At 42.0% G+C, this 20,872-nt stretch overlaps 1 protein-coding gene and 1 non-coding gene across 5 annotated transcripts in view; one reads left to right on the forward strand and one right to left on the reverse strand.

Moving 5' to 3' along the window:
* Positions 1–18,174, reverse strand: part of LOC140485760 (transmembrane protein 144-like) — a 74,840-nt gene extending 56,666 nt beyond the window's left edge. The window contains exons 1-3 of one of the 4 annotated variants that reach the window (XM_072584264.1): positions 18,082–18,174; positions 13,512–13,654; positions 3,196–3,393 (exon numbers count right to left, since the gene is read on the reverse strand). In XM_072584264.1, the coding sequence (XP_072440365.1) occupies positions 3,196–3,393; positions 13,512–13,608 (295 nt within the window). In that variant the 5' untranslated portion in view covers positions 13,609–13,654; positions 18,082–18,174. Of the gene's footprint in view, positions 1–3,195; positions 3,394–13,511; positions 13,655–18,020 lie in introns of all 4 variants that reach the window. The other 3 variants (XM_072584266.1, XM_072584263.1, XM_072584265.1) reach the window with 3 other exon arrangements.
* A 103-nt stretch (positions 18,175–18,277) lies between these two features.
* On the forward strand, positions 18,278–18,348 carry trnag-gcc (transfer RNA glycine (anticodon GCC)). Its single transcript has one exon. It is a non-coding gene; the product is annotated as a tRNA-Gly (tRNA).
* The last annotated feature ends 2,524 nt before the right edge of the window (positions 18,349–20,872 follow it).

Raw genomic sequence — 20,872 nt, forward strand, 5'->3', positions numbered from 1 at the left:
CCCCCCTACGACCCACTCTCCCATTCTGGCACTTTCCCCTGCCACCGCAGGAACTGTAAAACCTGCGCCCACACCTCCTCCTCACCTCTATCCAAGGCCCTAAAGGAGCTTTCCACATCCATCAAAGTTTCACCTGCACATCCACCAATATCATTTATTGTATCCATTGCTCCCGATGTGGTCTCCTCTACATTGGGGAGACTGGGCGCCTCCTAGCAGAGCGCTTTAGGGAACATCTCAGAGACACCCGCACCAATCAACCAAACCGCCCCGTGGCCCAACATTTCAACTCCCCCCCCCCCACTCTGCCGAGGACATGGAGGTCCTGGGCCTCCTTCACCGCCGCTCCCTCACCACCAGATGCCTGGGGAAGAACGCCTCATCTTCCGCCTCGGAACACTTCAACCCCAGGGCATCAATGTGGACTTCAACAGCTTCCTCATTTCCCCTTGCCCCACCTCATCCTAGTTTCAAACTTCCAGCTCAGTAACTGTCTCCATGACTTGTCCGGACTTGTCCTACCTGCCTATCTTCTTTTCCACCTATCCACTCCACCCTCTCCTCCTTGACCTATCACCTTCATCTCCTCCCCCACTCACCCATTGTACTCTATGCTACTCTCTCCCCACCCCCACCCTCCTCTAGCTTATCTCTCCATGCTTCAGGCTCACTGCCTTTATTCCTGATGAAGGGCTTTTGCCCGAAACGTTGATTTCGCTGCTCGTTGGATGCTGCCTGAACTGCTGTGCTCTTCCAGCACCACTAATCCAGTATAAGAATTTTGGAGGCATGGTTACTAAATTGTGGATGACACCAAAATTGATGGGATAGGTGACAGTGAAGAAGGTTATCTAAGGTTACAAAGGGATCTTGATCAATTGGGCCAATGGGCTGAGGAGTGGTAGATGGAGTTTAATTTGGATAAATTCAAGGTATTGTTCATTTTAGCAAAATACAAGGGCAATAATTACACCGTTAATGGTAAGGTCTTGGGGAGTGTTGTCAAACAGAGAGACCTAGGGGCTCAGGTACATAGTTCTTTGAAAGTTGTATTGTAGGCAGATAGGGTGGTTAAGAAGGTGTTTAACAGCTTGACTTCATTGCACAGACCGTTGAGTATGGGGGTTGTGACATCATGTTGAGGTTGTACAGGACATTGGTGAGGCCTCTTCTGGAGTATGGTGTGCAGTTCTGATTAGCCTGTTAGAGGGAGGATATTATTAAGCTGGAGAGGGTTCAGAAAACATTTACCAGGTTGATGTAAAGAGAGGGCAAACAGCCAGGAGGGGACATAAGAAGTTGCTTGTAGATAGGATTAAGGAAAAACCTAAGGCCTTATATGGGTATACTAGAATTAAAAGAATGATTAGAGTAAGATTAGGGCCAATCAAAGATAGCAATAAAAAGTTGTGTGTGGAATCTGAGGACATAGGGGAAGCACTTAATGAATACTTTTCACCAGTATTCACATTGGAAACAGGCAATGTTAGTGAGAATACGGAGGTACAGGCAGGAACAACCTGTCTGCAACAGTAGTAGGCTCACATTAAGGGCATTTAAATGGGCACTGGACATACATATGGATAATAATGGAACAGTGTAGGTTAGAAGGGCCTCAGATTAATTTCACAGGTTGGCGCAACATCGATGACCGAAAGGCCTGTGCTGCGCTGCAATATTCTATGTTGCCGGGATTAGAGGGTCTGAGTTATAAGGAAAGGCTGAGGAGGCTGGGACTTTTTTTTCACTGGAGTGTAGGAGACGGAGATTTATAAAATCATGAGGGTCATAGATGAGGTAAATACAAAGGTCTTTTGCCTAGGTTGGGGGATGTGAAGACTAGTGGGCATATTTTTAAAGAGAGAGGAGAAAAATTTAGAAGGGACCTGAGTGGCAATGTTTTCATACATATGGAATGGACTGCCAGAGGAAGTAGTAGGTGCAGATACAACATATAAAAAGCATTTGGACAAGTACATGAATAGGAAAGATTTAGCTGCATATTGGTTAATTGCAGGCAAGCAGGACCAGCTTTCTTTGGTCGGCATGGAGAAGTTGAACACAAAAGTTTGTTTCAGTGCTATTGACTCCACAACAAAATAAACTACCAGATGATCCACAAAACTACTGCAAGAGAAATTTGTGGCGAAGTGGCAATGTCTCTTGACCAGTAATTCAGAACCCTCAATTAATGCCCTTGGGAACTGAATCTCATGTTAGCAGATTCTGAAATTTCAATTTAATAAAATCTAGAATTAAAAACTGGTCTAATGGCAACAATGAGAACTAATGCATGGTATGGTATAGCATAATATGGAGAAGCTGACAACTGATTTTGGGATGGAAGATTGATTTGATTTGAATTAATTTATCACTGTTATATGTGCCAAGGTACAATGAAAAGTGTTGTCTTACATGGTTTACTATACAAGTGCATCACTGTAACAGAACAGAGTGCAGGATCAAATGTTACAGTTGCTGAGATGACACAAAGAGAGATCAAAATTAACGTTTAAGAGATCCATTCAAAATCTGATAAAAGCAAGGTCGAAGCTGTTCTTGAATATGTTCACACGGGTATAGAAACTTTGAATGGCAAATGTGGTCTTTCTCATTTTTATTCATTCTGGGGACATGAATGTAACAGGCAAGATCAAGATTTATAAGTTGTCTAATTGCCCTTAAGTTGGTGGTGAACTACCACCATCCTGAAGCAGTTAACCTCATGGTTTACAGTCACCCATAGAGGTGTTAGACAATGGAACTGGTGTATGACTTGGGAGCAACACCACCTGTAAGTTCCCCTCCATTTGTCTGCAAAGCACAAAGCAAGCATGGAAGAATCAACACATTTCTCTTAGTTTTGATTTCCTTAATCCTGTCAATGGTAATACACCAAAGGGAAAACAAAACAATTGCAAAAACAGATAAGAGAGAGGACATGCTGTACATCTCTATGACTCTAAGATGAAGACAGGTATCTTTTATGAATTACCAATGCAATGGAAAATTAATAAGTTATTTAAAATGCATTTAAAACTAAGTTACAAAATGTCTACATTACCACTGGGAGGAGTGGGTGCTTTGTGCTTTCGGATTTTCTTTTCCACCTAATTGATCAAACATTTAGCAAAACTTGTGTAGGTGGCATGCCTGTTTAGTTCATAAAAATGTTCATGAAAACAGCATAGTTACCATCACCGGTATCAAATTTCTTCACAGGAACAAAATTACTTCCAAAGAACACAACTGCAACAGCACAGGCAATGAATCCAAGTGCCAAATGACTTTCACTCTTCCCAGATGCTTGTCTTGCACTGGAATCCTTTCCCACGATAACTGTGGATTGATCCCATGGAAGAACAGCTGTGATACTGGGTGCTTTCCAACCATCTGAAAGAAGTTGTAAATTTTATAGGATGATGAAACATATGCAATACATCATTCGCTTTATACTCTGCAAGGCAATGGGAAGTGGACATCTGATGTTTGCTATGTGATTATTGTAACTGGCACATTTCAAAATGCAACCAGACTTTAGAGGTAGGTTAAACAAAAAATCAAAACAATACTGCTAGTTTGATTGCAAATATCTTTCATTCTAAAAAAGTGCTAGTCTACACTGAGCCTTTCTCCACCCCACTACCTAGCTTTGCCCATGATGCCGGGTCAATTGCTGATTTACCCTGATGTTTCCGAGCCACCTCACACATCTAAAAGAAGTGACTTCTTTAAATTGCATTATCACATTTTTTTCACAATCGAAAATATGGAATCTGGATTCAAACCACTTTGTGCCAGTATTCAAAACTGACTTTCAGGTCTGATAGCAAATGCAAAGTTACCTCTGTCCAATTAGTCTCAAGATGCAATTCCTGCTGCATGTGCCATCAAAATTATTTTGCAATACCAGCACTGCTCCTTTTCCTTTTTAAATAAAAAGGATTATCTTGGGGGAAAAAAATTAAGCAAATTCAACATGTAATTTCAAGAGTCACATTACTTTAAATGGAATTCCAAACATGAAACAGGGAATATCAAACAATAGTCAGCACTGACGTGCAACTAGGTGAAGCTTAATATCCTAAAGTTATGCCATACAGGAAATCAGACAGATTCAGAACAGTACTGAGGGACTGTTCCACTTAACAGATGAGACATTAAGCTCGTGGATATTCAAAATTCCATTACACTTTTTGCAGTAAAATTGGAGAGTTCTGCTAACACCCTGATTGTGAAGTCTTACCATGCAAAAATTGACTGACATGTTTCCTACATCACAAAAATGAGAAGAGCTTCAATATTTGGTGAGGGCTGTGTTCTCAGAGAAATGGGGAAGAAGTGTAAGTATAAAACGTGGAAACAGTTTTTAAACTGTGGCAGGATGATGTAGGAACTGGGGAGGTGGGGAATGATGGCTATGTAGTGGCAAGGGGAACATTTGGATTGTTCAGTAAAACAGTAGTCAGGATGGGCATTAAGAAAGTTACTCAACATTTCAAAAGTACTTCATTGATTGTGAAATACTCTCTCTGGGATTGGTTGTGAAAAACAAGTTTGTTTTTCTTTAACTTAAAGGGATAAGCTCTCAATTTTATTAGTCTTTCAGTAGCAATTGAGAACATTTTAGAAAGTACTAACCTTTTATCCTTTCCACAGTATGTGGAATTTGCTGGCTGTCAGCATTTATTACCCATCCTCCACTGCCTGGAGGTGGTGACGGTGAGTCACCATCTTGAACTACTGCAGTCCATGTGGTGCAGGTAAATCCACAGTGCTTTTAAGATGCTCCAGGTATTTGGTTAGAAGTAAATAGTTGGGATTTAGTTTCGAAATTACTGGTCAGTTAATGTTGACAGATGGCTAATTAAATTTAGGGTGACCATGCAGTGAATCAATGAAATGCCCCAGCAGGCTAGTTTGAATAAAAGATTGAAGACTGTAGTTAGGTGACAAAATGATAACATACACAATTCATCCCATAAGCCTCATGGTGTATTTCACTCGTCTAATACAGCTTTGCTTCATTCCAATTATATTTCCTATTGTTATGAACAATATTAATTTTCTGACGATGATCTTGCTTTAAAAAGGCTCTGAAAGAACTCTACTTAAAATTTCAACCCTTCAAAGCTTTGTAACTACATATGGTACTATGTAGTTACTTATTGCCAGATGATCCTCAGATTGGAAAAACTAAATATCAACTAAATAAAAGGGACCTTACTCCAGCCTCAGGCGAATGACTGTGTGGAGTTTGCACATTCTCCCCTTGTCTGCGTGGGTTTCCTCCGGGTACTCCTGTTTTCTTTCACAATCTAAAGATGTGTAGGTCAGGTGAATTGGCCATGCTAAATTGCCCATAGTGTTAGGTGCATCATTCAGAGGAAAATGGGTCTGGGTGTGTTCCTCTTTGGAGAGTCGGTGTAGACTGGTTGGGCCAAAGGGCTTGTTTCCACACAGTAGGGAATCTAACCTAATCTACTGTTGGAAAAATTGTATTCTCCATTTCAGAGAATAAAAACTGTTTGATAAAAAAAATTCAAAATGATTTATTGATAAATATACCAAGCTTTGGTAAGTTTGAATGAGCAAATTTTAAACACAATAGAACGACAACTTTGAGTAACATCAGATATGTTTGTAGAATATGTGCCAATTGGTAGATTTTGCAGGTATAGACACAGAATCCTATTCATTCTAAGCATGAACCTGCAACTCCGATTATAGAAAAGAGAGGAATAGAATAGAATCCCTAGAGTTTGGAACAGGCCCTTTGGCCCAACTAATCCACACTGACCCTCTGAAGAGTATCCCACCCAAACCTTTTCCCCTACCGTATTACTCTACATTTAACCCTAACTAATGCACCTAACCCACACATCCTTGAACACTATGGGCAATTTAGCATGGCCAATTCACCTAACCTGCACATCTTTGGACTGTGGGAGGAAACCGGAGCACCCGGAGGAAACCCATGCAGACACAGGGAGAGCGTGCAAACTCCACACAGACAGTCATCTGAAGCTGGAATTAAATCTAGGCCCCTATAAGGCAGCAGGGCTAACCACTGAGCCACTGTCAATAATTACCGAAATGACTGCAATACATTACTGGATCAATGAGAAATCCTGAGAATACTGCTTTGGAGGTCCTGCTTTTCAATCTCCTTCCTAACTCTCTGAAATCTGCTTTCAGGACCTCAAACCAGCTTCTACTTCCCTTCCTACCCAACAGAAATGGGCCACAGCCTCTAGACATTCATTTTTCCAGAGAAGAATATCCTGCAGGGATTGTGACATTTTTGATCCTGGCACCAGGGAAGCAACACTCCACCCTGGAATAATGTTTACAGATGCCGAAACGTGGTGCCACTGACTTGACTCTGTTTGACTCCATTCAGGAACCATCACCTTCACCAATTTTCAAAGCAGAAAACTAATTTGAGCAAAGTTCTCTTGGATTGCCTGACGGTGACCCATTTCTTATCTATTTGTGATCTGACCATCTCCCTAAATATGCTATTCATGTAGTCATCTGCTTCACGGATGCACTATGAGTCAAGCCATTGCTCAAGTTCTGAAAGTTAGAGGTTACTTGCTGCTCATATGTTCAACTCAGACACATGGTGTGCCCATGACTTCCCATTTTCCGCCAACTATACATTTCATTTGATCAAGCTGTCCTGTCATATTTTACTAATGTCATATTGCACTACTACAATCAGAATAGCTCAGCCATTAATCACCAACAAGCTCCATTCCCTACACCAAAGCATGAGTCAAACACTGGACAGTGAAGTAAATAAAAAAAGGGTGAGAGAAACATTCTCCCAAACTCATTCTGTATTTCACTTGCAAGCTACATCTGTACGAATATTCTTGGGAGCTACATTGCAAGAACACCAGACCAAATTAATTTACTGAATTAACTATTAAGCTACTTTCCAGCAGATGTTGTTTACCCTACCAAAGGCTGGAAAATATTTGCTTCATTTTCATACTTCTTAACACAGTTTAACAAAAAATAGTTAAACGTTAGCTATAGAATACCTTTTTAGAAAGATATAGACACTCAACAATACACCAAATTCATTCTGTTTGAAATCTATACTCCACTGAGGAGCTGAAGAGGTCCTTCCAAATGTAATAGCACAGCCTCAAGTAAATTGTACAGGTACCTTTTGCCTGGCAGCAGGCCAAATGGACAATTTGGTTAGAGTGTAGTGAGTAAGTCTTCTCTACAATTCAAACAAATAATATTTGACCATTTACCTCAACATTATTATTTTCCACTATTCCCATAAAAGGCTAGAAGCTTTTGAATTTAAAAATCAATCTTCAGAGATGTTATTACACACCTCTGGAGCAGGTAGGACTTCAGCTTAAGCCTCCTGGTCTAGAGGTAGGACATCAACACTACACCACAAGTACAAACCAGACAGGAGTCTGCTTAGTTTCAGAGGTCAGACATTTTCAGACAAGTATGGCTGGAGGCAAGGCTAGAACTTGCAAATTGGAAGCATTTTATTCAATTTACTTTTGAAAATTAATAATTAATCGATTTCCACCATCTTTCAAGCAATGCATTCTTAATCATAACTCACTGCTCAAACAGATTGCATATTTCCTCTGCTTCTTTTGTGAATTAACTTATATCAGTGCCTTTTGGTTTTTATCCTTCAGCTACTGGAAACAGTTTTATTTATTGATGTCACTGAAATCATTCCTAGTTTAAGCATCTCTGCTGTAAAGGGGAACAAACCAGTTTCCCTAGTCTCTTCATGTAGCTGAATCTAAACACCCCTGGGCTTCCAAGTAAACCTGCCCCACACTCTCAGGTTTTGACATTTTTTCCTAAATTGCTATGCCAAGAACTGGACATGACACTCCATCTAGACCTAAACACAGCTTACCTCTCTTACTTGGGAATGCTATATTCCCAATATTCAAGAAAAGTTAGCAATAGTTGGGAAATGTATAGCGCATCTAAAATCCAGAAAACCCAAGGCTGTGAAAGTCCTCCCCCTTTTGAGGCAAGACATCTTTAACAATTTCTTCCTCAGCATCTTGCCTAGTAGCTGGCCAGTTTGCTACATGGAGAAAACTAACTATAATAAGCAGCAACAGTTTGTCGTAGGATGGGATGCTCAGTGGTTTGTGGGAGATGTAAGTTCCTGAAACGGCACAACCACATTTACTTGACCTCCTTACATGTAGTTTAGAGAATGAGACAAGTTCAAAAGATGCATATAGGATTTCATGACTTAAACTTGTAAATGTTAAAATAGCTTCTGCATTGAAGTAGAGGAGGAGGTTCCTTGCTCTTGGATTATACTCCTTTTTGTCACCTGTCAAGAGTTTAGGTCAGGTTAAGAGGTACAAAATTGCCTTGAAGTCAAAGGGATGTGAACGTGGAAAAAGATTTCAAATGGGTAGTAGACTATTTTAAATACAGGTAGTTCTTCTGTAATGCACATTAATTAAACACAATTTGGCTGTAATGCGATTAGTGAATTGCAGACTTTTTAAATAAAGCAAACTCCCATTCACTGTTACGAAATTCTATCCCAGTCACTATCTGAACAGCAAAACCCAGCCTCAGGACTCTGTCTGTAAAATGCAAATTCAATGTGTTCAGCTAAAACAGGAATGCAATCAGCTCTGTGAGCCTTGAAACTTAGCTTGAAACTGGGAATTGTAGACTACATTTAGAAGGAAGTTTATTTCAAACTGGGAGGGGGGATCTTAAGGAGGACTAAACTTCTGCATCAGCATCACTTGGTTAAGTCAGCTCACGTGCTTTCTGGTGAAGTGCTTCATGGAAGGTACAATGCTGTAGTCAGTGATTTTAGTGTTAAAGTGTTATGTTTACTGTATTATTTCATTAAAATATATGATTTAAAGATTTACTTAAACTGTGCTATGGTTTGTGTTAGAGGAGAAAGTGAGGACTGCAAATGCTGGAGATCAGAGCTGAAAATGTGTTGCTGGAAAAGTGCAGCAGGTCAGGCAGCATCCAAGGAGCAGGAGAATCGACGTTTCAGGCGACTTTTCCAGCAACACATTTTCAGCTATGGTTTGTGTTAGGCTAACTGTTATTTTTATTTTGATTTTTACTGATATTTTTGGCTGTTTGCCCCAACCTTGTTTTTCCCATAGGCCCCATTACCTATATTGCACAATTTTCTATAACACGGTGTTGCACAGGAACACAACCACCACATTAAAGGAGAACTACCTGTAAGAGGTTATTACATTTAACCATTAGAATGAGACATTTAACACCTTTAACCGTCATTCAATTGTATAATTCTGAAACTATTCCTCAGGATCTACCATTTTAGCTACAGTCTTTTTATCTTTTCAATTCAGGTCAGTTTATAGGGTAAAAGGGCTCTTGTGGCAGAATGGTGTGTTGCTACCTGAGCCAGGAGGCCAAGGTTCATGTCTAACCCCTCCAGGATATGTAAAAACATCTCTACACAGGTTGATTAAATAACATTTATAGTAGCTATCAGTGTAGATAGCTCCTCCCTTCGTCTACAATCTGTGTGCATAATAGAATTAGTGACAAATATATGGCATGTTTCCTTCATTCAATCATCTACATAAAAGTCAGCACTAGTAAAACGTGGGGGAAAGCATAAATATCAATTTCATTAGAGTTATGACAAAATGGTTTTGGGAATTTTATATTCAATAAATGTAATGTAATATTCAATAAATGGGGTAATCTGTGGCAACACAGTTCTTCAAAAGATCTTCCTAGCTCTTTATTTCATTCACTCCTGGCACGTAGGCATTGCTGATTGAGCTAGCACTTCTTGCACTTCCCTCGTTCCTTTTGAGAAAGTGGTTATGAGCTGTCTTCTAGAACTGTTGCAGTATAGTGCAGGGTGACTTATAATGCCGCCAGGAAGGCACTTCCAGATTTTTGAGTAAACAGCTACAAAAGGACAATGATACAGTTTGAAGTCAGGATGTGCATGGCTTGAAGGGCAACCTGCAGGTGGGAGTGTTTGTACCAAGACTATAATGAGGTCAGGAGCCAAGAGGTACTGGCACAGTCCAATTGAGTATCAATGAGTAGGTTGTTACAAAGGAAACTAGGGATGTGAAACAAGTGCTGCCTGATAGCACTGTTTATGACCCCTTCTATCACTTTACCAATGAGCAAGCGCAGACTGATGTATTAATTGGCTAGGCTTGGATTTGTCATGACTTTTGTGTACAGGATGAGTCTGTACAATTTTCCACACTAGTGAGTTTTGAGAAGATTTGTAGCTCAGGTTGAGGTTCTGGATGTAGGTTTGCTCGCTGAGCTGGAAGGTTTGTTTTCAGACATTTCATCACTATACCAGGTAACATCATCAGAGAGCCTCCAGATGAAGCACTGGTGGCATGGCCCGCTTTCTAATTACAGGGGAACCTCGATTATCCAAACAAGATGGGCGGGCACTATTTCATTCGGTTAATCGATTTAATGCCTTTCCTCTGGGGCTCGGAGTTTTTAAAGTCAAGAGACTGCAGAAACAGCACGTGAGGCCCCGCCCCCACCCCATCCAACACCACCTCCACCCCCAAAACCGACCCCCACCCCAACCCTGTCCAGCATCATCCTTCCGCCCCCATGCAACACTCCCACCGCCAAACCCGTCCAACACCACCCCCCGACCCGAACACTGCCCCAGTGCAACACCCCCCCTGCAACACCCCGCCTGCCCTCCAACCCCATACACACCCGCCTCCTCTCTGGGGCAGCTGGACTGGACACTAACAGAAAGACTGCTGCAGCTGCCTTTGTGGGGTGCGTCTCCAAATAGCACACACAGACACATCCATGCACACAACTTTTTACTGGTATCTACCTTTGCCCTGTACAGGACAATGTTGGAGAGATTATGCGGGGAAGAAGAGTTTAGGGAACACCCCTATGCAGAACTCCAGTGAGAGTGTAGGGGGAGAGAGAGGGTGGGCAGTCAGTCATTTGGAGACGATGCCTGTTTAATCACAGTAAACAAAAGATGTGATCACTGTTGGAAACACCTCTTGGATGTAATGTTTGTATTGGGACCTCGAGATCTCCTTCGGATAATTGGTATTCCGATAATTGCGGTTCCTCTGTATTTGTTTAGGTTTTCTTGGGTTGGTGATGTCATTTCCTGTGGTGATGTCATTTACTATTCTTTTTCTCAGGGGGTGGTAAATGGGATCCAACTCAATGTGTATGATGATAGACTTCTAGTTGGAATGCTATGCTTCTAGGAATTCATTGTGTGTGTCTGTGTTTGGCTTGTCCGAGGATGGATGTGTTGTCCCAGTCAAAGTGTACCCTTCCTCATCAGTATGTAAGGATAGTAGTGAGAATGTCTTTTTGTGGCTGGTTAATGTTCATGTATTCTAGTGGTTAGTTTTCTGTCTGTTTGTCTAATGTAGTGTTTGTTACAGTTCTTGCAAGGTACTTTGTACATTACATTAGTTTTGCTTATTGTCTGTATAGGGTCTTTCAAGTTCAATAGTTGTTATTTTAGTGTGTTCGTGGATTTATGGGCTACCACGATGCCAAGATGCCAAGAGAACTATCAGTAATTTCTGAGATATCTTTGATGTAGGGGAGGTTGGCTAGGATTTCTGGATGTGTTTTGTCTAATTGTTGGGATTTGTTGCTGAGAAATCAGCAGACTGTGTTCATTGGGTACCTGTTCTTTTTGAATACATTGCATAGGTGATTTCCCTCTGCTCCTCGCAGTTCCTCTGTGCTGCAGTGTGTGGTGGTTCATTGAAATAATGTTATTAATGAAGCTTCGTTTGTGGGTGTTGGGATGATTGCATCTGTAGTTCAGTATTTGGTCAGTGTGTGTTGTTTTCCTGTTGACGCTGGTTTGAAGTTCCCCATTGGCTGTTTGCTCTACTGTGACATCTAGGAATGGCAATTTGTTGTTGTTTTCCTCCTCTTTAGTTATTTTTTTCTGAAAACGAACCTTGCAGCTCAGCGAGCAAACCTACGTCCAATTTTCCATACCGTTGGGCAGCTGCCAATGTTGCAGCTGGAACAACTTGGTTCCACTTTCTTCTATTTCCCAGAGCCCAAGATTTGGTCTCAAATTCACTGCTTGATAGAATCTAGTCTGGATTTGCCACTTGCAGAGTCAGCAACTTCAAAATTTGTTACACCAGACATTTTGATTACTTAATCAAATACAAACCAGGGCCAAGCAAAGGGGAGAGTATGGAAACCACAGACACGGAACACACAGGCTCCTATGTGCTTCAGTGCAGGTTGTAGACTGGAACTGAGCACTTCCACTCTGTGGGTCAAAACCAATACTGAAGGGCCCAGCCTACTGTATAGCTCTCTACCAGATCTGATTGGAATCTAGGCCCAGTCTTTTCTGTGGGGTTTAGCAACAGACCAGAAATGGTATCTTGGACCATGCTGAGAATATAGGAACAAGAGTAGGCCATTTAGCTCTGATTCCAATATTCCATAAGATCATGGCTAATCCCTGATATAACTTTATATAGCTGTCTCTCTACATATCCCTTACTACTTGGTCAATTAAGAAAAAAACTCAAATCTAAAAGTAACATTTAATATGTCACCAAAGAGAAACTTTTAACACTCTTTGTATGAAAAAGTAATTCCCAATTTTATTCCTGAAAAACCCAATTTTCATTTTTTGATGCTGGATCTTTATAATCCCAGATTCCTCAACAACAGGAAATAATTTCTCACTTTTTATTTCACTCTGCCCTTTTGCCTTGGCCTAATCTGTGTAGCTCAATATCATGGAGGAAATGGAACTAAAACCATTTATCGGAAGTGAAATGAAGCATCAAGGAAATTAAGTGTGCTCACCCATAATTTCCGAGTCACTTCTACAGACTGTTCTGACAAATACCCCGTCTTCACTGGTTTGATGTAATGTACAGACTATTCTGGCAAGCACCTGATGTTACCTATTACTCAATCAATTTTTATAGTCAAAACTAACAAATATTAAAAACACAATTAAGTAGACACACTTGATGACAGGTTGGTGCAGCAATCTGAACTTTCAACTTGAATATTTTAGTTCAGATTTAAACCAAGTAAAAGTGATGAACTTCCAATTCCCTCTATTTTCTGCAAGAAACCCAAGCATAATTAGGTGACTGACACACAAATCAGTTTTTCAGCCCGGGCTCAAACTCACAGGTCATAATTATAAATACCTGAATAAAACTTCTCATTCTATTTTTTCCATGAATCATTTTTCCAATACTGGGACACTGGGAGTGATTAGGGGCAGGGTGCAGTGAATTGGTCTGAACAAACCATCAACATAAACAAGGCTGTGTCAGCTCAAACAGGATCATGGAAGGAAAACAAATTCATCTGAATTTTCTCTGTGCCGCCCGAGCCTATCGCACTGCCTTTAATTCACAGCAGGGCTGCCATTGACATAAATTTGTAATATAATTACCACACCCAACAGCAGAGAAACCAATGATGTTCAGCACTCCTACCTGAATGGAAAACTGCCTCTTCATGACAGCTGATGGCAGGCACTCCAAAGATGACATTAAACCAATACACCACTCCCCAAAATGCCCAGCTGCTCATCTGGTCAGGTTGATGTGCCGTACAAAACAGAAATTATTCCCTGAAACTAAAGGAAACATTTTAAAGAATCAGTGCATGTAAAAAGTCTTTATGGAAGAAAACATATAATCATCGACAATTATGACATAATTTGTTTCAAATCATTATAGAATTAAGGTGATTACTTCCAATCCGGGCAGTTCAGGAAATCTGTAAATAGCCTATACTGGAAGTCTGACCTGGAACTGGAAGTTAGATTTGTAATTTCTTTATAGAAGGAAATAGGGATAAACACACTTTTAGTGGCAGTTATGTTGATGCAGATTCGAGGGGCCAAAGGTGCCATTGAATGTATCTATGAATAGTGCTGGGTAAATGCAAAGTACTTTGCACATTCATGATACAATAAAACCTCTTCAGATGATAATTAACTGTTTTATTTGCTCTCACTAGTGAGCTAAAAAGATTTGTATTTGCAGTGCACCTTTCATTTTCAGGCATCCTAAAGTACTTTACAACTATCATCACTGTTGACAAGCAATAACTTTGACTGTGAACAGTACGGACAGACAAAAATCCAGCATTTGAATTATCCAAGGTTAGTCCTTCTCAACTATCAGCTAACAACATTTGCAGAGTCAACAAAGCAAACTTTCTTTTTGGTTACTCAAGGGCATCAAAGGATGTCATCAGAGGTTGAGGTTCAGATCAGCGAAGGCCTAACTGAATGGTAGAACAGGATCGATGGCTGAATAGCATACTCTTACTCCTCTGTTCCACAGTCATTACATATTCAGAAAAGATGTGTAGTTTGCACATACACCCACATCTGCTTAGGTTTCCACCAGGTGCTCTGGTTTCCTCCCACAGTCCAAAGATGTGTTGGTTAGGTGGATTAACATGGTAAATATGGGGTTGGTCTGGATTGGATGATCTTTGGAGGGTCAGTGCTGACTTAATGGATGAATGGCCTCTTTCCACACTATAGAGATACTATGATTATAACAATACAAAATAATCCCTTGGGGATGACATCAAAAATGGTAACGGATGATGTCACGATCACTCAAAAATATCCCAGGAGGAGGAGGGAATGACACATCAGGCTTACAGTCAAGTACTATGGAATTTGTGAGGTGATCCAGGCTAAAATCATTTTCATGGGCACAATTATCATTCTCTTGATCACTTTCTCTCACATATCTCAACAGTCCTGTTGGTGTCGCTATTCAACTGACCTACCAATTACACTCCAGTTTCAGAGTTTGGTCACTACAGACAATTCTGCTATGATGCATGTTTCTTCACCGCGAAATGGCTTCAACACGATTGAAGAATTTAGGTCGGTATTTGTAGAGTGTGAACTTTCCTTACCTATATTGGCTCTAACATGATTTGGCCCCATTAGTTTAAATGGCATAGCTATTGCATGATTTTCTTATAATGTGAGGTCACATGAGAACAGTACTTTCGCATCATATCAGAACCGACTGTACTGGGAAAACACATAACTCTTTACAGTTCCTGAGCTTCCTTCTGTATTCTTTTGTAGGATGCAAGCATCAATGGCGAGCTCAGCCTTTTTTGCCCCATCTTCAATTACTCTTGAACAAAAAAAGAAATTGCTAGAAAAGCTCAGCAGGTCAGGCTGCATCTTTGGAGAGAAATCAGAGTTAATGTGTCAGGTTGAGTGACCCTTCCTCAATTCTGATGAAGTGCAGGTCAATCACTGCTTCACCTGAAAGCTATGTCAGGGGCCTTGAATGTTGAGGGGGGAAGGAGGTAAATGGGCAGGAGTTACACCTTCTGTGATTGAATGGGAAGGTGCTGTGGTGGTGTTGGGAATGGAAAAGGAGTGGACCAGAGTTTTCTGACAGGAACTGTCCCTGTGGAATGTTGACAAGCGAGCAGAGGAGAATATGTGACATGTAAGGAGTGACAGAAATGACGGCTTACAATCCTTTGGAAAAGTGAGGACTATGGGGACCCTAGCATTGTTGTGGATAGGAAGGCAAGGGGTGAGGGCAGAATTGGGGGAGATAGATTGAACCCAACTAAGGGTCCCTGTTGACCAGGATAATGGGAAATCTACGGTTGAGGAAAAAGTGAACATTTCTGAGACACCCCACTGTGGAAGGTGGCATTTTAATAACAGATGTGATGGGCAAACTGGGAGAATGGAATGAAGTCCTTACAGGAAGCAGGGTGTAATGATGTATATTCAAGGCAACTGTGGGATATGGTGAGCTCATAGTGCAAATGGGCAGCCAGCCTATCCCTAGAAATGGATAGAGATATTGAGGGAGTGAAGGGAGGAGTCAGAAACAGACCAGGGGAAGGTGAGGGCAGGGTGGAAATTGGAAGTGAAATTTTTCCAGAAGCAATAGCAATGATGTCATTGATGTACTGTAGAAAGAGTTGTGGGGAGTGACCTGAGTAGGATTGGAACAAGAAATGTTCCATGTACCCAACAAAGAGACAGACATAACTGGGGCCAAAGCAGGCATTTATTGCCACAGCTCTGACCTAAGGAAAGTGACACGAGTTAAAGGAGAAGTTGTTCAAAGTGAGTATGAGCTCAGCCAGATGAAGGAGAGTGTTGGTGAATGCAGACAGTTTAACCTGCTTTCCAGAAAGTGGAGGGCCCTGAGACCATCCTGCCGGGGCTTATCCATGGTGAACAAGAGGTAACTGTAGCCCATGAACTGGAAATTCTGAAACCAACATAAAGTGTCAGAAGAATTGTAGAAGGAAGTGGACAGGGTCTGAACATAGGAAGAAGAAAATAGACTAGAGGTAAGAAGAACCAAGTTCTGTGGGGGGAGGAACAGGCAGAAACAATGGATCTCTCGAGGCAGTCCTGTTTGTGGACTTTGGGGAAAAGGTAGAAGCTGGCTGTACAGGGTTGAGGGAACCTATGAGTGAGGATGCTATTGCACGGAGATCCCCAGATGAGGTTAAAGACAGTCTTGATACAATGGCTTGATGCTCAATGGTGGGGTCACGGTCTGGGGGAGATAGGAGATGTCTAAAAACATTTCTACTTGTATTCAGTTCCAAATAATTATGTTAGATTTGAAACTTTAACTCTTTCTCTCTCTACAAATCCTGCCAACCTGAGGTTTTCTTCTCAGCACTTGGTTTTTATTTCAAATTTCCAGCACTTGCAATATTTTGCTTTTATGTTGTTTGTTACAACAGGTAACTGAAAACTTGCCCAACAAGATGGCGAGTTGTAAGGGCAGGAGGCTTAAAAGGAGAGAGAGGTGGAGAAATGGATCACGTTTAGGGAGTTCCAGACTCTGATGCTGAGACCACTAAAGGCCAGGTGAAGACCGTGGAAGATTGCAGAAAAAGCCACAGCAATACAGAATCGTAGGTTAGAGAAAGTTAAAAAGCTAGGGAGAGAAGTGGTCATGAGAAAACTTACATATGAAGATGAGATACTAAAATTGAAGACATCTAAACTGTAGATATGAGTAGGAAAAATGTGGGATAGGATACAAATGGCACTGTTTGTAAAATTGTAGTTGTACACGAGCAAGAAAGATACTTTTTAAGTGTGACATTCACTGTAACAAGGTCTTTAAACAATATCTGTCATTAATCAGACTTACTCTTTCATATTTATGTTTTCAGTTTTTAGTGAAGCAAGCTGCTGAAAGCAGGAGGGAAATGTAGCAGCTGGGATGTGCACAAATGGGGCAAGATTCTGTTATTCCCCTCACAATCAGATGAAGGACTGAAATAAATAGTCCAAAAAGTAAGGAAGAAAAAATTCATTATAGTGGGTGAAAGATGTATAAGACTAAAATGTTAAATTTCATTTTAGAAGTCTTACTTCTGAATAGGTGAATGAGACTTCAAAGTTGTTATAGTTAATTTTCAGTAGCAGATGTTGATTAGCAGTAACAAACACTTGTCACAACTTTATCAAGGCACTTGGACTATAAATGACACGATTTTCCTTACTGTGGCAAGATTTGTTCATGTCTCTGGTACAAATACATAAACTGAACACAATGAATTTTGATGGCGATATAAGGAAAATACTGGAAACCTGAAGCAAATGCTTCGAGAAACTCTGCAGGTCTGGCAGCATCAGTGGAGAGAGAAGCAAAGGAACACTGAATCAAGAAAGTCACTTTCACTCTGCGCAGATGCAGGACCATGGGATGTGGGAGATTTTTGATGGAGGCTGTCACCGAAATATAGGGTCCAAGTATGGTTTAGAAAACAGGCAGCTGCCTTCCCTGGAAGGTCTACTCCAGACCAAAGGCTAGTGACCTCACCGTGACCTGGGGCCCGAGTGAAACATGTCACCTACTGTCCAGTGCCAACCCTCGTCACTCACTCATATTCATTCTCTCTCTCTCTCTCCCTCCCTACTTGGATTTTTCGACCCCGTTCCCACTCATCTCCTTGCCCTCTACCTCCTTACTTTCCCCCTCGCCATTGCCTCCACCCGAGGCCGGACATCTCTTGGACACTCACTCTCGTCCTTCGCTCAGTTGCCGGCTGCTCACGTGACGGGGGAGGAGCTGCGTGAAAGTGACGTTCAGCGGCGCGAGGACACGGTCCATTCCGATCTCGGACATCACTCTACGTCACAGCAACGGCACTCTGTAAAAATCAGTGTTACTCACCCTTTCCCAGCATTCACTATGTGTAATCGAGGAGTGTTTTCTGTGCATTGGTGGTTCAGTGGTAGAATTCTCGCCTGCCACGCGGGAGGCCCGGGTTCGATTCCCGGCCAATGCAATCTTTTTAGTTTGACAGCCGAACTGAACGGACATTTTGCTGTAGAAGAGTGCAAAACACTCCAATTATAAAACTCATTTCCATATATAGAAACAAAATTAAAACCTATTTCTTTTACTATCATGATGAATGGGAGGCTAGCACAAAAACAATAGACCAAATGACCTCATTAGAAAGCATCTGGGTGGGTATACAAATAATAAGGGTTACAGAGATATGGGCCCAGTGCTGGCAAATAGGATTGATTAGGTTAGGATATCTGGTTGGCATGGACAAGTTGAACCATAGGATCTGTTTCTGTGCTGTACATCTCTATGACTCTTTGATGAAACTGGTGATGTTGATGTTGATGCCGTGTGGTTGAAGGGTCCCAGTGCAGAAAATGAGGTGTTCTTCCTCAAAGTGTCAGGTGGCTTGAATTTGGGAGTGGAGGAAGCCCAGAACTTTCATGTCCTTGGCAGAGCTGAAGGGAGGGAGAGTTGAAGTGATCGGTGACAGGGTGGTGGGGTTGTTTGGTGCTTATTTCAGAGATGTTTCCTGAAACATTCCACGAGTTGGCATCCTGTCTCCCCAATCTAGTGGAGACTACATCGAGAGCAATGGACACAGTAGATGAGGTGTTTGGATGTGCAGGAAAATCTCTGTTAATTGTGGATGGATTCTTTGGGGCCATCGATGGAGGTGAGGAGAGAGGCGTGGGTGCAGGTTTTACGGCGCCCTGTGGCTGACCAGTCAACTCCCCCGCCGCCAAGGGCATGCAAGTCCTGGGCCTCCTCCACTGCCTGGAGGAAGAATGCCTCATTTTCTGCCTTAGGACCCTCCAAACAAATGACATTAACGTCGACTTCACCAGTTTCCTCAACTCCCCTCCCCCCACCTCATCCCAGATCCAACCCTCCAACTTGGCACCATCTTGAACTGCCCGACCTGTTCATCTTCCTTCCCACCTATCCACTTCACCCTCCCCTCCGACCAATCACCATCACCACCCACCTGCATCTACCTTCCCAGCTGCCTTCTCCCCACCTCCCCACCCCAGGCCCACCCTCCTATTTAGCTCTCAGACCCCTCCCCCTCCCCTCCACATTCCTGATGTAGGGTTTATGCCCGAAACGTCAATTCTCCTCCTCCTCGGATGCTGCCTGAGCTGCTGTGCTTTTCCAGCGCCACACTTTTTGACTAAGAAATTTGAGTACTATTGGATTATTTCTACATACAGTGTTCGATCTGTGTTACTTCTACAAAGAGCTGAAAATGTGTTGCTGGAAAAGCGCAGCAGGTCAGGCAGCATCCAAGGAACAGGAGAATTGACGTTTCAGGAGAAGGGCTGATGCCCGAAACATCGATTCTCCTGTTCTTTGGATGCTGCCTGACCTGCTGCGCTTTTCCAGCAACACATTTTCAGCTCTGATCTCTAGCATCTGCAGTCCTCACTTTCTCCTACTTCTACACAGAGACTTGTGTCAAGAATGTCGTGTTCTAGCATGTGCAGTCCTCATTTTCTACTACACAGCGACTTGTCTCAACAATGTCCAACATCTACAATCAGACACAATGGTCATCAGTAAGACTTTTGACAAAGTATTGTACAGCACACTGTTTAGAAGCAAAGAGTCCATGGAATCCAAGGCAATTCGGCAAATTGGACCCAAATTGGCTCAGTGGCAGGAAGCAATGAGTAATAGAGTCCATTAGGCCATAAGACATAGGAGCAGAAATTAGGCCATTCAGCCCATCAAGTCTGCTTTATTATTCAAACACAGACCGATAGAATACAGCAAGCCAGGCAGTATCAGGAAGTGGAGAAGTCAACATTTCAGGTGTAACCCTTCTTCAGGACTAGGGGTGGGTACAGGGGGACCTGGCTGGGGCAGGATGGTGAAGTGGGAATAGGGGAAGACAGGTAGAGGGTATGTCCTGTGGTCAATGGGAGGAATGGCTGATAGGTTTTTCAACCCCATTTTCTCACTTTCTCCACATAACCTTTGATCCCTTGGCAATCAAGAACTGATCTATCTCTGTTTTAAATATACTCAATAAGTTGGCCTCCACAGATTTCTGTGGCAATGAATTCTACAGATTCACCACTCTCTGGCTGAAGAAGTTGCTCCTTATCTCTGTTCGAAAAGGTCTTCCCTTTACTCTAAGGCTGTGCCCTTGGGTCTTCGTCTCTCCTATAGAAGTTTGGCTCTCAACTCTGGACGACACAAATTTCAGTTCAAAAGTAGATTCTTTATTTCTGGATAGCCGGCGAGAGATTCTAGGTGACAACAAAGGAGTCTCATAGCCTTCTTATGGTGGCACCCCCCGATGAATCTCTGTCTCACACACGAAAGCAGTATATTTTAGAGGAATAATACAGGTCACATGACTGATTGCTGCTACATTGTTTAAGATAGGTAAGATTAGATTAGATTACTTACAGTGTGGAAACAGGCCCTTCGGCCCAACAAGTCCACACCGCCCTGCCGAAGCGCAACCCACCCATACCCCTACATTTACCCCTTACCTAACACTACGGGCA

The sequence above is a fragment of the Chiloscyllium punctatum genome, chromosome 14 (assembly GCF_047496795.1).
Source record: "Chiloscyllium punctatum isolate Juve2018m chromosome 14, sChiPun1.3, whole genome shotgun sequence".
NCBI lineage: Eukaryota > Metazoa > Chordata > Chondrichthyes > Orectolobiformes > Hemiscylliidae > Chiloscyllium > Chiloscyllium punctatum.